This window comes from Cnephaeus nilssonii (assembly GCF_951640355.1).
Source record: "Cnephaeus nilssonii genome assembly, chromosome: 13".
NCBI lineage: Eukaryota > Metazoa > Chordata > Mammalia > Chiroptera > Vespertilionidae > Cnephaeus > Cnephaeus nilssonii.
The window spans coordinates 21,151,009-21,168,743 of record NC_137084.1 but is presented as its reverse complement, the minus strand read 5'-3'; the positions used below and the strand labels follow the sequence as shown (position 1 = coordinate 21,168,743).

Below are 17,735 nucleotides of genomic sequence, written 5' to 3'. Positions count from 1 at the left end.
GAGAGACTATCCAAGCCAGTACACACACCTATATTAGCTCATCTTTGGAAACTCAATGTCAGCTTATAAAACATACATTTCATTCATTGCCTTTCCTTTGCAGATAGTGTGAAGCATTCAGAAGACCTGGATTCCAGTCATTGTCCTGCCTAGAGCTGGGTGACAATGAGCAATCTATCCACCTCATCTGAAAAATGAAGTCCGGGCAGGTGGCCTCTCAGGTCCCTTTCAATGTATCTAGTCACAAGATTTGGGGACCCATTTCTCTTTCATGAGAGAAATGCGGGAATGAACCACCAGGGAACAATGCCAGAGGTTGGGGAGCACCTCAGCATCACTGTAAATCTTAGTGGAGGAGGGACAGGTCATTACAGTCATATTCCGGAGCAGTGCAGGACGCAGTTACCCAGAAAGCCTCTCTAAAGCTGTCACCTCCTAATTATCACCATGCAAAGACTCTGGCCTGTGGGACTGTTTTCGTCTGTGGCTGTTGCAGGATATTCAGGCTGTTCTTCTGAGCCAGTTTCTTGTTAAACAATGGAGTTTATTACCACGTAAGTTAAAGACCTCAGTACACTTATTGGAAAATGTGGATTGATACTCCCTGGCAGCATCAGAAGAACCGACTCCATCTACTGAAAGTTCCCAGACATTGTGCTGAGAACCCTCCATGGCTTCTTTCACTTAATCCCTCAAACACCTCTTCAAGTCATGTGCCAGTTAATTTATTGCCAATCACCTCCAAATTCATCCTTCAGTACCTGCTTTGCAATGATTGACTGGAGTGGAGCATTTCTCCTTGACATTGAGCATTAAGCTTTGTCAGTAGAGGGCGATGGAGAGACATTACAGGAGGAAGACGTTTTCCTGGTTCTGCTGCTGTTTTGCTTTTGCTTGCTCCTGCTGCTCCACACTTCCACCTGTGCATGTGTGGGGACATCCAGTGGTTTCTACCCCGCTCAGAGTTCCCAGTCCTTCAGCAATCCCGCAGCCCTGCCAGGAGCCCAGCGACCACCTCACTGTGGCCTCCCTGATGCAGGCACTCCAGCCTCCCCATTAGGCTCCCTCACTTCCCTGTGCACCTGTCCACCAGCCCTGGCTTGCCTGTACCCTGGAGGATAGTTTTCCAGCGCTCCACGCATCAATCCCACGAATACTAAGCCAAGTGTCACCCTGCCAGGGAGTGGACTTTCAACACCCTCCTTTCTTTGCCCGCCCACCTTGGCTCACCTGTAGCTGGGAGGATTACTTCCTCCAACCTGGCCACTATGGACCAGCCTGGGGACAAACAACCCAGCAAACTTCTCTGCCACCGAGTGAGCTGCAATCACACCTTCTCCAACCAAGTCGGAATCCCAGCCTCAGGGAAGGCCTTCCCATCATCCCAAGTTTGTCCTTCCTTGGGTACTTTCCCTCAGCCCTTAGGTACCCGTTAGAATTCTCTTCACACCTTTATAGTTACTCCTCTATCAGAGTTTAGTACTTTACATTAAACCACCCTGTTCAGGTCACTATACGGTTTCTGTCTCCTGATTGGACCCAGACTAACACAGGCAAGTACTATCATTTATTTCCTTCTTAGACATGAAGGGATGAGATTTAGAGGGGCTAAATGATGTATGTGAGCTCCTATTTAACATAATGAGGAGTGTGGCAGAGCTGGACACAAACCCAGGACTTTGATTTTCACTGCTTTGCTACACTATTTAAAAGTTAAAATAAAGATACCACATCAGACAGAGTAGTGGTATCCCCTCACCCCTCCTTTCCCATGCTTATATGCCGTGGGTGGTTCAGATTAAAACAAGGGCAAAAAATGCAAAACTGAGGCCAGCTCCTAGAGGAAGATTTTCCAACAGTCAAGAATGCCAATAGTCCTCCTGAGCTAATGGCCAAGATAAACATGCGAAAAAAGAAAAATGGGGGGAAATCTACTTAAAAATCATTTTTACACCCTTTACATATGGTCAATATTCTGCTCCAAATACATTTATTTGGAGGCTGCTATTTTATTTTTGCCAATTTCCCCAGCTTTGTCTTATCTGCTAAAATGTCTCATTATGCCGAAGAGAGATGAAATCCCAATTTGGGGTCTCGCCTGGATTTGTATTGGCCCAGAGCAGCCAGATTCCTGGATGATGTATGTCCCATCAGCTCTCAGGGACCCTGGTCGCCACTGGGGTTGTGCTTGGAGGCAACATGGAACTGCTTCCATATTCCTGGAAACCAAGCCCCAGCATCTTCTTACAGTTTCTCCCTTGGGGACACAGCAATGTGAGTCCTAATTAGTCTCAACATAACAAACTCCAATATGAATGATCTTCTTTGAGGGCGGTTCTGATCTTGCAGCTTTAGTGGGAGAGAAAAATAAGTCCAATACAAAGAGTAACTAACCATGTCCCGCTGGTTAGATCTGGTGAACTCTGGATGCTGAGTTAGGATACCTGGACTGAGTCCTAGCTCTGCCACTGATCCTGGGGCCCTTTGTCTGTACACAGAGGACTGGATTCTAAGCTCCCTTCCCGCTCTGTGGTCCTGTGACTCTCAGAATCCATTCAACTGTGTTTAGTCATAGCAAGTTAAATCACACCTCCCATCACTGAATGCTTACGACGTGCCAGGCAAATTGCTAAGCACTTTTGAAGCATTATCTCACTTGATTCTCACTACAAAACTATGAGGTGAGCACTATTAGTATCCATACTTATAGGTTCAGAAAGATTAGAACATAGTGATGATAAAGCCACAGTTGTGAGTTCTCTCCCCAGACAGGTCACTGACGTTCCCCTAACCTGACAAATACGCAAATGGGGTCCAGCAGAAGAAATGTAGGTAGGTCCATCATTGATATGTTTTAAGTTAGCATCAGCCTCCACTCACTGTATGAGGAAAAGGCAGGCCAGGGCTGGGAGTGGTCAGGGAGGTGGTTGGAGCCCCAGGGGAAGGAAAAGGACATTTACTAGCAAAGCCAGGCACTTTATATGCATGGTCTTTTTAAATCCTTACTGCAACCCTATGAGGTGAGCTTGCTATTCCCATTATACAGATGAAGAAAATGAGGTTCAGAGAGGTTAAGCCACTTGTGTTACACTTATCACCATTGGTCAGCAGCAAAGCCACAATCTGAACGGCTTCGTTTGCTTCTGCCACACTGCATTGGGACAATTTTTTTTGTGGCCAGAGCAACCATACACACATTCATCAAAGCCAAGCCTGTGTTAGCTGACAATGAAATAATTGGTCAATTCAGTGGAAAGATAAAAAGAAAAATATTCATTAAAAAAGTCAGTCCTTTCTTGATGTTGACTGAACTGAGACCTCCTGGGTCTGAGACCCAGTCCCTGCCCTGCAGGTTTCTTCCCAGACAGTGTTGTCCCACCCATGAGGGAGGAACCAAGGCCAATGGACTGACCTCAGTGCCAACTGACTTGTACGGGCTCCCAAGAGGCTTTAGAATAAGCACGTGGGAGGTGGGCCAAGAATATGGTGTGATAATGCTTTAAGTCATGCCTAACACATAGTAGTTGCTCAATAAATCTTTTTCAACTGATTAACTAAAATATATATATTTTATATTTTGTGATGCAGGGAGAGGGCCTGCACAAACCAAGCCATCTTCAAAACAGAAGAAAATTTTTTTTCTATTTCTCTTTGGACCCCATCTCTGAAGACCAGATGCTTAAGAAGAACCACATAGCTGGGCCTTCCTGGCAGAGAGAATAACTGACTCTGAGCACAAGGAGACATGTTGCTCTCTCAGGATGTAACTGTGTATCGCCACCCGGAGTATCCCCCAATGGTGTGCTGATCAACTGGCCTATGGAGAATAAGCTAACAAGCCGTTCTGCTTTGTAGCACTTGCCAATTTCCATGTATAAACACTCTCAACTCAAGATACTAATGCTTTAACCACTAGCTTGCAAAATTCCTATAGTTAACCATCGGCTCACAAGCCAGCTCTACACACCACTGGATAGCCAGCTCAGAGGGTGCCCCCTCCTGAGAAAGCAGGAGTCTTTTTGGACAATGGCCCAGTGTCCTCCTTCCCCACTATGGCTCCAGGCATTCCAAGATATTCCCTGTCCTTTTCATTCTTGTAGTTCCTTCAGACTAGAACGTTCTTCCCTTCCTCTTCCTTCTGAGATGTTCCTATACATCCTTTAAGACCAGGCTAAAAATACTCTGACTATTAAACCTTCTCTAGCCTCTTTAGGCAAAGCTCATGCTTGGTCCTTTGCCCCTGCCTGTATTATCTGTTTAAGTTTCTGCTTTTCCTACTAAACTGGGAAGCCCTTGGGGAGGGGCCACACTTGCTAAATGAATGAAGTTACAAACTTATCTCTGATTTCAAGTTAGGCAGTGAATGACATCACTCCTTAACCTAGTTTAAATGTTCATGTCTCCAAGTATCATGCTAAATGAACTAAATCAGACAAAGACAAGTTATCACATGCTCTCACTCATATATGGAATCTAATTAACAAAATAAACTGATGAACAGAGTGGATCCGAGACATGAAAGCATGGAACAGAGTGCGGAATCTAGGAGGTAATCAACCAAAGACCTTGTATGCATATATGCATAACCCATGGACACAGAGAGTGGGGTGGTGAGAACCTAGGGCGGGGAGGGGGGGGGCGGGGAAGGGGTGAATTGGAGGAAGTCAGTGGGGGGTAGGGGGGACATATATAATACTTTCAACAATAAAGATTTTAAAAATAAATAAATAAAATGTTCATGTCTCCAGAATGTCCATAAAAGCAGTTCTGATGGTAGTAGTTGGGAAACAGTGGCTAGTAAGGAATGTCTCATGCCACTGTGGGACGGAACTGACCACTGACAGAAACAGAGTCCCTTGTGTCAATCTCAGCTCTGAGGGGATGTTCTGGGAGGACCAAGACCACTATAGTTGGCCTTAAACTTTTGGGCAATCACAAAAAGAGGTTGGGTGGGTTTTTTAAGACTCAAACTTCATCCTTCTCTTAAGTTCCCCAAACCTATGAGCCTTCTACAGGGATGGACTGCAGGCAGGAAGAGTGTTCCCCAGGATGTCCCCTCAGGACCTGCCAGGAGAACCCAAGCATCAGGGGGAAGGGCTAGACTGACTCTCTCCAACTGGGAATTTCTAACCTGTAAGAGGGAAAGAGAGGGAGTGAGTGAAACCAGGGAGAGTGAGAGAGGAAGGATGGAGAACAAGAATGACTGGAGAGAGTAGTAATGTTCTCTACATAAACAGGTGGTATAAACTAACAATAGCAATGACAAAATTAAGAAAATAAAAACACTGCTCTAAAGACAGACCAACTAGCACAGAGCTCAATCAGCAATAAGTCAGGCTGATAAAAAGCAACAGCGCATCAGCCACATAAACACCCCGGCCACTTCAATGCTTCCTTCCGTGTATATTATGATGACCCTGATTGGTTGACACGGCACCATCCCCATGACCCCAGGCACCAGGAGGGGTGCCTGACTCACGGGGTGGGGGGAGGTTGTGCAGGGTTGACGCTGACGAGGAGCTTTTTCAGAAAGACAAGCTATCCTTGACTGGATGCAGATGGCCCAGTGAAAAATGAAATCTGCCAGCAGAGGCTGCCTTTATCAGCTGTAGAGGTTCAGCAGGGACGAGACTTCCCCATCCCTGGCTGCCTGAATGAGCCTCCGGTTTCAGCACCATATCACAGACTGTCCTAATGAATTCTTCTGACGGGTTGGAGCCTCCACATATCTGCTTTTCGGAGAGCATCCTGGCAGTCTGGGGCATGGTACCGAACTCGCCTGGTGTTTGTGTTCCGCCCCATGGAGTCGGCTAGGAATGCTTGCTTACAGCAGGAAGGGCTGCCAGACTTACCCTGCCTGAACAAGGGCCATGTGACATCACCCTGGGCCCCCTCACTGACTTCCAGTTGGGGGTTGAGGGCCAGGATGGCCAAGAGGCCACCTAGGGCATGCCAAGCCACACATCCAGGGGGTGTCCGCAATGTCAAGGACAAAATGACAAGGACAGGCACTGCTGCTTATTAACTTGAAATTATGGACCAAGCACCTCACCAAGTGCTTTGACTCACTTAACGCATAAGACTGTCCTGTAAACTCACCTTATAGATGAGCAAACTAAGGGTTAAGTCAACCTGTCCAGAGTCATGGGGCTGGTAAGTGGCAGGTCCCGGGAATGACACTGAGTTTCATGGATCCACAGACCCTGTAATCCCAAAAGGACAAATGTGGAGGAACAGAGGCAAAATGACATTAAATAGCTGAAGATTTGGCAGTAGATGGTCAGATAGATGTGTAAACTGTCCAGTTTCATCCAGGTTTAGTAGCACCATGGAGATGACCATAATTGGAGAAATGAATTTACCACTGTGATTAAAAAAAAAAACACAGACACATACTATTCTCAGAACCCAGTACCAGAGTTTTTAATCACCACTGTTCTTGGTTACTCGAGTCACCAATCTACTAGTGTGGAGCACCTAACCAAGAAATGAAGCCAGCAACTTAGGAGGCAAGGTGTCTCCAAGGCCCAAATTTGGTCTGCAAACCAGGATCCATAGACCTCTCAATACCTTGATACTGTCCTACCTGCAGACCAACTCTGGTGGAAAAGAGGTGCCTATGAAAGCCCTCTGAGTGCTTTCTGAGAAGCCACTTGTTTCAACCAACCACGCTCTACATTTATCTCCGCCCCATTCCCCGGACCATCCTTCAATCCTCCCCTGCTCCCATTCGGAAAGTTGAAACCTGCAGGAGGCATTTTGATGGGTTCAGAGAGGACCTTTACGGGAAGGATGCCACAGCACACCTGGAGCATTGGCCTGATATCAGGTGGGTCCCAGCCAGTGCCACCCGACAGCAGCCTCCTCTCTGAGGAGGTGGAGAAGTGTCCTGTATGCCCAGTCCCTTCAACCTCCTGATTTAGCAGGTCAGACGAGGAAGACAGAGACAATTGTGTGACAAGAGAAGTTTGGCACCTACTGACTCCGGCTCCTGCTGGCTTCACCTGGTGCAGCCCAGCTCTCCTATAAGGCAGGACCGTGGTTTGCTGATGGAGGTGGTCAGGGCCAGTGGAAGCCAGGCCCCAAGGACAGTCCTTTTTGAATGGCTCTGAATTAGGGACCCTGGCTGCCTTTGGCTGGGTGTGGGGGCTAAGCACCTGTGGCACCCGCTTTGTGTTAGGACAACCCTGAGCCCCTTGGACATGAACAGTGTCGTGATCTGAGCAGAAGCTCTGAGGCCCAGAAGGTGTTTCATGTCTCTCAGGTGTGAATGGCGAAGCCTGTTCTCTGAGCCTCTGTATCACACTGCTGAGATGTTCCTGCCTCTAGGAGGACACGTCTACCCCACAGCCTCTTTCCACAATCCTCATCCTTTGCTCTGGGCCTTCCTGGGCTGCTCCTGTCAGAGGTAAACAGGGGGACAGGCCAGCAGTTGGGCCAGCAGACAGAACCACATGTGTCTTTGCCACTAGTTTGGATATTTCTAGAACTTATGGGTGGGGAGGGTCTTTCAAAATTCACTTCTCCTCAGCTGCTTCTCCTGAGACCTAGGAATCCCTGTCTAAAGACCATGGCAACTTGCCTCCACGTGGCAGTATCAGGAATCTTCCTCGAAACATGCTTTGTCTTGCCCACCTGGTGAATTCAAAGGCATCTTTATCGGGAGGAGTCTACCAGCGGAGGTAAACTCTGCCCCACTCAACCTGGTGCTGGGCGAAGGCAGATGCTGACCAGGAAGCCCTCTGGACTACTTCCTCCCCCAGGGAGATCTCCATAGGACCTCACCAGGGAGCGCCATGCCCTCCACCCCGGTAGAGAGGGGCTTGCTTGGGTGGGGCCTGGAAGGAAGGCTGTGCTTGCAAAGAGTGATAAAGGCCGCCTACATGGGTCGTTATACTTTGAGACTTCAGAAAAAATTGCACCAGGAGATGTCTGGGATAGGTTCTTTGGATTTATTTGTATGGATGGTAAGGATCTAGAGGCATCTTGAAAAAAAGAAGGGATACAGCCACAAGACTCGCCCCCACCCCCACCATCACTGGAAACCAGCAGCTTCCTCCTCAGCCCCCTCTCTCTGACACAGAGCTCCTTGGGAAAGCAGGATGCTGCCTTTAAAAAATACTCATTGACCTTGAACTTTTAAATGTGTTTCTCAATTTTCCCCTTTTATCACTGTCCGGCTAACATTATGCTATGTCATTTCTTGAGTTCCGGTATTTAATATAAAATATTGAATGAAAACATATTTTATAAACAAGCTACACAACTGGATATGGGAGGAGGGAACATTTTGCCAACCATGTCTATCCTTTCTCTGGGCACTTGACAAACATTCCTGGCATCCAAACAAGCAAGTGGGCAAGAAGGAATCCCTCGGCATTCTTGCTCCTCTGGTTCACAGGGCCAACATGCCCTGAGACTAGGGGCATAAATACCATACAATGAGGGCTTTGAGTCAGCATTGGCTTAGAATCTCAACTCTGTCATACATGAGCGGTATGAGCCTCTTCATCTGTAAAATGGGATCGTTCTCAATAAGAGAATTCATGTGAAATGGCATTGGCCTGCACCTATAGGTCCAATAAATGCACATTATTATCATTTTCATGCTAGCACTTGAGCATCTCCTATTCGGGACAGCCCTGGGTGTGTGTTCACAGTGCTGGTGTGGGTTCACATGGGGGTCAGGCCCTGTCAGACAGAAGCCCCCTCTTCCTGTCAGACCTCCCTGACATCCGCACTCCATTCCTCATCTGTCTCATGTTTCTTCCCAGAGTTGTCTCCCTTTTTCCACCCCTCCTTCCTCTCTCTCCTGGAGTCCAACTGCCTCCTCAGTGGCCCTCGGAATCCCTGCCGTGTCAGGCAATCCTTCTCGCTCAGTGTCAACATCACCAATGCCCCTGGGATGCTGTGAGGGGGAGAAGCCACTTGGTTTCAACCAACGCACCCTCTACATTTATCTCAGCCCCATTCCCTGCACCATCCTTCAATCCTCCCCTGCTCCATGAAAACATCTCATTATCTCCTAAACTCACATTTGATAATGTGTCCTGCCTTAGCTGCTTACATCTGAGATCTTTCTGTCTGAGGCTTCCACTCATAGCTGGCTGTTCTTCAGATTGCGCTGAAAGGCACTGACTTTGCAGAGTCTCGATCCTAGGGAGTGTGTCCCATCCCCTCACCAGTCTCTGAATCCCGTTTTTCAGGAGGGCATGACTGTGGATGGCTGTCTGCTGACTGGTCTGGTGGGCTTCCAGCCCTCTCAGAGACCACCCTTCCTATGCTGTCTGGCTCTTTCTTTCCTTCCCAAGGCCAGTCTTAAAACTAGCAGGATCAAGATTTTGCTTGAAAAATCGAGAAAAGCCCAGAGCCCTCCACTGAAGCAACTGCTTTCTCCTCAGTGCGAGGAATCGGGCCAGATGCGGTCGTTGTCATCCTGAGCATTTCAATGGATTCATTAAGTCTTGCACAGAGTTTCAATCACTTGATAAATAGACTAGAAGCAAAGACCTGCCTGAAAAGAGCCAAGACCTTCATGTTTTCTTAGGGATTGGTTTCCCTTACTGGGGTTCTTATACATTTACCTGTGAGAAATTCCTACAAGCCACTCTGCCTGCTGGAAGGCTTGAAGAAAAGTGCTCCTGGTTAATAACCACTGTTCTAGACATACACACACCTGTTAGCCCAAGATCAGAGGTGCAAACACCCAGCAGGGAGAACATGCCTCTATGAGTCATTCATTGCCTTTGCCCTTCAGCACCCAAGAGAGCTAAGCAAGATGTGGGAATTCCTGCTGCCAGCTCACAGGGACTAAATAGTCCCCAAAGCCATAACATTTCAGTGTGTGGGTGTCAGAGAGGTAGAGGCCTATTGTTGAGATGTGGACCGAATGAGGCACAAAGACTAAATATGCAGGTGCGACTATGCTCCACACCTTATCGTACCTGGGTCTCCCTGCTTGTGGCAAGTCACTGACACAGGAAGGGCAGACTGTGTTTGAAAATAAACCTCATGGGTGGATTCACCTGGGCTAAGTCGTGCAGTTCTGACTGCATTCAGAATGAATGTCCTGACCCACAGCCCCATGGACCATCAAGGCAGGGCTCCAGGCTATCTGCGCTGGCCATTCTGGAAAGGCTCAGTGCAGCTCAGGAATGTCAAGTACAAATCCCATCAGTCACCTTTCAGCAAGTATTTATGAGCCCACCTTTCAGGTCCTTGCTACGTAAAGTATGGGCCACAGGCCAACAGGGTGGGAATCGCCTGGGAGCTGGTTAGAAATGCACCGTCTCAGGCTGTGCCCCAGAAGTTCTGAATCTGAGTCTGCACTTTAACCAATTCCTCAGGGAATGTCTATGACTGTTAAGGTTGAGAAGCCCTGATGTTAGTAACTCGGGAAAGGGAAAAGGTCTTCTCCTTCCCTCTGGAAGCTCACACTCTGGTTGGGAAGATATGACTCATAGATATGAAACAATGGAGCAAGTCAAATCATCAAGCACGCTTCAGAAGGAAACTTGAGGGCAGAACACCAGAACCAAGTCCTGCCTCAGGCACTTACTATCACTGAACCTCAGCTGTCTCGACTGTAAAATGGACTTGTTCTGTTCAGCTTACAGATTGTCCCAGATGGGAAAAAAATACAGCCATCTGCAAACTAATGTTACATGCTAGTACTCTGAGGGCTACAGAACTAGGGATAACTAGAATGGTCTGAAAAGATCCTTGGGGGACAGAAAAGGGGGGCTGGATGTAGCCTTTTAAAAATACTGAATCATACCCTGAAACTGGCATTATAGTAAAGATGGAAAAATGCGCCTTTTGACAACTGCACCTAATATAGTCTCTAGCCCAGGCTACATATAGAGCTTCTACTGACCAACTTTCATCCTGACAGCCTGCTCAGAAACACACACTCAATGCCACCAGGTGTTTTACTGAAGACAGGAAGCAGGTGGAGGCAGCCTCTGTGGGGAGGCTGGCAAGAGCCCTATGGCTACAAACCTTAACTCTGGTTTGGGGTATATAGAAATGGAGCTGCTGGTTATTTTGCAGAGCAGACCTGTGAAGATGCCTGGACACTGCAAGGCAATGCCTGGGGGAGTGGGAGGTAAAGAAAATCAGCAGGTGTATAATCGGTTTCCTAGGTAATATTTCTTATGCCTTTGCTGTGTACTAGAAGTTTTCATACCTCCCCTGGCCCCACCCCCATTTAATCCTCACTCTGACCCTATGAAGCAGGGGACTCTTTTGTGCCTACATCACAGATGAGGAAACTGGGAATTTAGGATTAGAACCCAGGTTGGTCCGCTTTCCAAAGCCCATGCCCTTAACTGCAAGCTAAACTGCTAGGGGAGTGTGAGAATTGCTGGTCTTCCTCGTGCTGTTGAAACAATGTGACTTTGCTTTTGTTGTGAAACCTGGCTCCCTGTACTCGCTGACGTTTGCCATGCTTGTCCTGAGCTTCTCCAGAGAAATGCTGTCTTCTGGCAGGAAAAGATAAAAAGGGCTGATACAGATGAGTCACCGCACTCGCTATAATTAACAGTGATGCAAGAGCCAGATGCAAACTAAGAGGGGCCTCAGGACCTGCCTTTTAAGCGGCCAGAACTTTGAGCGCACTTCAAGGCAGAAAACAGTCTCCGTGGCTCAGCCGCAGGCTGCTCAATATACATTTAAAAGGGAGAAATGAAACCCGGAATGCGTGCAAGCTCTGAGATAATGGAGCTGAGAAGGCGACACCAAATTAATCTCCTTATTTACAACTGAAAAACCATACACCAGAACCGGAAAGACGAGTTTATCGTTTATAGATAATGTAGATCTTGGCTTTCACACTTGGCCGCCCTGGAAAAGTCTAAGCGGTTTTCAACCTGCTGAGCTGATTTACGGCAACTATAGCGGTAACTTCACTTGTACTAGGTGTTCAGCTTACACCCTCCTGATGGTAGTGTGTAATTGTGAACTTTTCAAAAAAGACTCATAATCGTTAATATCTCTCTATTCTCTTTTGCTGACCTGGAAAAAGAAGTGATGCGATGATCGCCTGATTAAAATGACCCCTAAAACGCAATCCCCACCATGCTGTCCACAAGCCCATTCCGCCAGCTCCCACGCAGTCCCTTTAAGATTCGAGCAGAAGAGGGGCCTCTCGGGCTGCTTCTCTGAGGGATAACTGCCTCCTGAGTTCCCACAGGAGGAAATAAATAGTGGTCAGGGCCTGGGACAGGCTCAACTAGTGGTCATCAATGTCGGCGGTATCTTCTTGCCTATTTAAAAGAGGCTTAAAGATTTGAGCTCAATAGGGCTGATAGAATCTTGCCACTTTCCTTTTGAATAGACTTTAATTGAGAGCGAAGTGAAAAAAATGCAGGTTACATTTTTAGTGTTATCCATACGTTGTAAGATCAACACCAAGACAGTGATGCATCTAACGTTTATACATGTCCTAACTTCAGTTGTCAAAGAGCAAATCATTATCAGATAGATATATTTACACAGTAATTTCAAGCAACAGTAAATAATCAACTCCCTCCCTTAAAAATCCGGAAAAAAAAAAATCACACACACCCAATTACCTTTAAACAATGGATTTCCTCACCCTAGTTAAGTATCATTTTTTGCACATATACTTGCAGACCCAAAGTTACATAAGTTACTTAAGAACAGTCTTATCAGTGAGATCCCAGATCAGCCCTATTTCTTTTCGAGTTGCTTTAATTTTTACAACTTGAAGCCACATAACCAGTGTGGCCTGTACACTTGAAGGACTCTAAAGGACACCCCACATGATAAAAATGAATTCCACTTCCTTTGTGGAGGCTATATGTACATCTCTGAAGACGCGTATGACTACAATTCAAAAAGTCAAAAATGAACACAAAACCAAAATCTCAGCTCTTCAAACACGGTGTCTTAAGAGCATTGTGTTAATATTAACATTGAATTAACTGAATGGTAAATTTCTTTCATATTTCTCTACAGAGTTGCTTGTTAGTTCTGATTCTTTTTTTCAGCTGCTTGAAAGACAAGGGCTTTAAAAATTGCCTGGCAGTGCGCAGCCTGCCTAACCTCCGCACTGTCGGACGGGTCTCACCCCCAGGGCCCTGCTCTCTGATTTATTTCTTGCTATTGCTGTTAGTAAATGGAAACCATGACAAAGTTTACATTAGCAGACACATACGCATGCCCTGGCCTATAAATATTCTATGATGGAAAATGGTACAATGACTCCATTCCCAGTGAAAATGAGCATAAAAGAAGAGGGTGGGGGAACCTTCTCAACAATGGCTCTTCTTACACTGGGAAATCCAGACCAAACGGCGATGGACGTCGTTAGCCACCTCTCCGGGGCCTTGTGAGTCAACTATAAGTTGGCAGAGTGGAGGCCACCTTCTCCGGGGAAATCTGGCGGGATCCAGTAGTACACGCATCTTGTCTTGGAAGCTGGAGGAAGAAGGCGAACTGCCATTTCCTTCTTAGAGAGGTGAGTGAGGAGGAATTTTAAAGTCAGATTGGAAAGCAGTTCTCACACTGTCCTGCCTGGGACACAGCCCTGTCCCTGGGTTGGACCCCTCAAAGTGCCAGCTGGAGCTTGGTCATGTTTCTCTGGTGCATGTTGTGATGGCGGACTAATTCGTCTGACCGGGCGAACTTTTTCTGACAACTGGGCCACCGACAGCTGAAGGGCTTTTCACCTGTTGACACAATTGCCAGTCAGATACTTGCAGCGGAAAAGATGGTGTATATTTAACTCTCGAAGGCCTGAGTTAATCCCACAAGGCACCCACTCTGGATTCCCTCTAGTTTTGTCCCTAAGCTAACGCACCAGGCTCACTTCATGGGCAGCTCTGAGATGGCAGCACCTCTGAGGCCTTAAAATACTGTAGCAAATTGTAAAATACTAGAGGCCTGGTGCATGAAATTTGTGCACTTGGGGAAGGGTCCCTCAGCCTGGCCTTTGCCCTCTCGCAGTCCAGGAGCCCTCAGGGGATGTCCGACTGCCTTGGAGGCTGGAGAGGTTCCAGCCACTGCCACTGTGCTCGCCAGCTGTGAGCCTGCCTTCTGGCTGAGCAGCGCTCCCCCTATGGGAGCACATTGACCACCAGGGGGCAGCTCCTGCATTGAGCATCTGCCCCCTGGTGGTCAGTGCACCTCATAGCGACTGGTTGTTCTGCCGTTCGGTCAATTTGCATATTAGCCTTTTATTATACAGGATTATTAAGTCAGAAGACTTGGGAAATGAGAGACTATGAATGGAAATGTCTGGGTAATCATATAAAATGAAGGGGGAACTGGTTTGGCTCAGTGGATAGAGCGTCGGCCTGTGGACTGAAAAGTCCCAGGTTCGATTCTGGTCAAGGGCATGTACCTTGGTTTCGGGCATATCCCCAGTAGGGGGTGTGCAGGAGGCAGCTGATCGATGTTTCTCTCTCATCGATGTTTCTAACTCTCTATCCCTCTCCCTTCCTCTCTGTAAAAAATCAATAAAAATATATTAAAAAATAAAATAAATAAAATAAAATGAAGGGGGGGAGGAACACTTATTTCAACCTCTTCTGTTAGACTGTTTTATGAACTGTGTAAGTAGGGCCTCAGGATAGTCACCCTGGATGTTACTGATTAATTGCCATCCAGCAGTAGAGCTGTGTCTGCAGCTTTCCTATCTCTGTATAGATAGAGATTCTGGACAGGCTGAGTATTTTTTAAATAAGTCACTGATACTAGTGTGCATGATATTTGCTTCTATTTCCTTAAAGTGTTATTCAGAGCATAATTCTGATACACAGAAAATTCTAGTTGAGGCATAGTTCTGAGATTAATATGTCTGCCAACAGATCAAGTCTTCTCCACTTAAGGCACCCTCAGAAGTTCTTTCCAACCTCATTCTGTACAGGGAAGATAATTAGTTTTCATCGAGTGCCTAATGTATGCCAAGCTTTGTGGTGGCCAACACAACAGTAAACGACTGTTACAAATGAATGACCGGAATGATTGGTCGACCAATCGCTATGACGCACACTGACCACCATGGGGCAGACACTCAATGCAGGAGCTGCCCCCTGGTGGTCAGTGTGCTCCCCGCGGCCTCTCCCCACAGCTGGACGGCCCGTTCACCCTGATCAGAACCTCCTGCGGCCCAGATCAGGACTGGGCAAGATGCCCCCATCGGTCCCAACTGCCTGCCAGGTCAAGGGACCCCACCCTGCACAAATTCGTGCACTGGGTCTCTAGTATATATACTAGTATATATATGGCTTGCCTCATGTACTCCTTAGAACAGCTCTGTAAGGGAAGTGTTGTTATCCCCACTCTACAGATGACGGTGGACATCTGGGCAAGGCAGACCCAGGCAAGATTCCTTTTCAGGTCAGTCTAATTTCAAAACCCGGGCACTTTGCTGTATCCCACCTCCTGGGCCTAGCCATAATGCAAATAGAGCTGTGACGTCAAGCTAAGTACAAATGCCACAGAAGCCAATCCCTTGTACCACCTAGGGGATCTTCTCACAATAACGCTGGTCCCACTTGGCCTTTTCTGGGAACTACTGGTCAGGACAAGCACTGAGAAATGTCCCTGGGGAGGTGCTGACACAGGGTCGGAGCTGGGGGCCCATCAAGTATAGCATTAAACAGTCTACTGGTAACCTAGGTCACCAGCACATATGCAGATATGCACAGGTTTGGGGGTTGGGGTACAAGGAATAGAAACTCTTTCCCACCAAATTATGAGCTCAGGACTAAGGCAAAGAAGCAACACCAAAGGCATCCGAGTAGGGCCAACGAGATGCCCATCCCACCAACTCTGGGGCACAGGTGCCTTGACTCTGTAAGTGCAGCCTGTTTGGGTTGAAAATCCGGGACTGCACGAGGGGCTCATGACGTCATGCCTTCCTTTACCTCCTGCTCACTGTTCTTCTGCTCTTTCTAATCTGACTCCTGCTCCTGGTCCCCACCCCCAGCCATGCAGCCAAAGTCCTGTCCAACCCTTTCTCTTGCTGTCTTCATTCTCCTCAGTCTATCAATGGTATTCAACTCTGCTGACTTTCTACTTGCTTCTCTTTCCTCCATGGACTGTGAGGTAAACCCCAACCCCCCAAACCTTTCTCCAACAAAGAAGGCATATGGAGGGTTGGGAGCAGATAAAACTGGTTTTGCTACTTACTAGCTTTAGGACTTTACACAAGTCATTTAATCACAACGTGCCTCAGTCCCCTCATCTATAGAATGGGGATAAAACATGCCTGCCTTACTCTTCTTACAAGGATGATGTTAAGATAAAGTAGATAACCTAGACATTGGCCCTCCTTCCAAAGCTATAATATACACAACAAAGACGGTGCCATTTTCATTATGAATCACACCAGTCTTACGGGGAAGCAAAAGCCTTCAACAGCCAGTGAATAAATGCTATACTCCCTTTCTCTAGACTAGTACAAAGGAAATAATATCCACACGCTGATGTGAGTCTGGCAGAAACCATGGCAGCTCCCGGGGCACTAACTTTTAGCAGAGAAAGAATTCCAATCTCTGAAAATAGTGTCGTGACACATGAACTTTCAGAGAATAAATGCTTAGCTTGCTATATTAGGGCTTGCTAGAATTTCTGTTGTTCTTCTGTGAGGTTGATTATCCTATCAAGCTGAATGATAAAAAATACGATGAAACAAATTGGGAACAGAGGGACCCAAGTTATCTCTTCATTTTTATTCTGGACACTCATGAAAAGTTCTTTTCACATCTCTCTTCTATTCTGTATCAATCCCCCGCCCCTTCTTAAACAATGTTACTGTTTAAAGATAGCCATAGAATGTTCTTTCTCTTATCTGAGTCTAAACCTGTTCAGAACCGTTTTTACACTAGTCTTTTCCAATCTCTCTCAGCATAAACAACTTCATTCAACAGTAGTTTAAAAAATAATGAAAAATAAATGTGAAGAAAAGTTTACGCACTTGTTTTACCTGTATGAGTCCTGGTGTGGGTCTTCAGGTGGTCGGACCGGGAGAACTTTCGCTGACAAGTTTTACACTGGAATGGTTTCACACCTAGACGGACAGAGAAGGTCTAACCGCAGCCCTAACAACGTGGGGGCATGACGAGGCCCACAGGCCTGCTTCCCGGAGGCCGGAGGAGCCGGGCATTTCCAGCCACGCCCGCAGCATCTGCCTCACCCTCAGATTTCCCCCAGGCCCAGCATGAACCACCCGATTCTGTGTGTAACCCTGGAAGACCTGCTTCTGCTCTTGGAAACAATTATTCCTTAACCACAGATGTCCAAGGTCTCAATTCTGTCCAAAACTGAAAAAGAGGATCATACACTACAGATGGGATTCCAATCTCCACCACCCATGATCTTTACTGGTGCTCGGTGTATCATCAGCAAGTAGCTACTGGAATCTCATTGTTCTATGGTCTGCATGATAAATATGGGAGCTTTTTTCTCTTTCTCTTTCTTTCTTTCTTTCTTTCTTTCTTTCTTTCGTGAAGGAAAATCCCCAGCAATTAGAAAAAAATTTGGAAAAATGAAACAAATGTCTGACCCTCTCACATCCATATGTAACAACAAAGAATCACAACATCAACTGTAATGCAAGGGAACACACTGCCGGCAATGAGAAGTGAACCTACAAACCTGTGTGTCTCCTTTGGTGTCTTTTGAGCTGGTCTGAACGAGAAAACCTTCGCTCACAGTCCTTGAAGTCACACTGGTATGGTTTCTCACCTTGGGGGAAGACACAG

The 17,735-nt window shown here is 46.9% G+C and overlaps 1 protein-coding gene across 3 annotated transcripts in view; it reads right to left on the bottom strand.

The window, feature by feature from the left end:
* Window positions 1–12,485: 12,485 nt before the first annotated feature.
* Window positions 12,486–17,735, bottom strand: part of WT1 (WT1 transcription factor) — a 49,716-nt gene continuing 44,466 nt past the window's right edge. For 2 of the 3 annotated variants that reach the window (XM_079788935.1, XM_079788937.1), the window contains 3 exons: window positions 17,629–17,718; window positions 16,949–17,041; window positions 12,486–13,694 (listed from right to left, as the gene is read on the bottom strand). In XM_079788935.1, the coding sequence (XP_079645061.1) occupies window positions 13,573–13,694; window positions 16,949–17,041; window positions 17,629–17,718 (305 nt within the window). In that variant the 3' untranslated portion in view covers window positions 12,486–13,572. The remainder of the gene's footprint in view (window positions 13,695–16,948; window positions 17,042–17,628; window positions 17,719–17,735) is intronic. The other variant, XM_079788936.1, reaches the window with a different exon arrangement.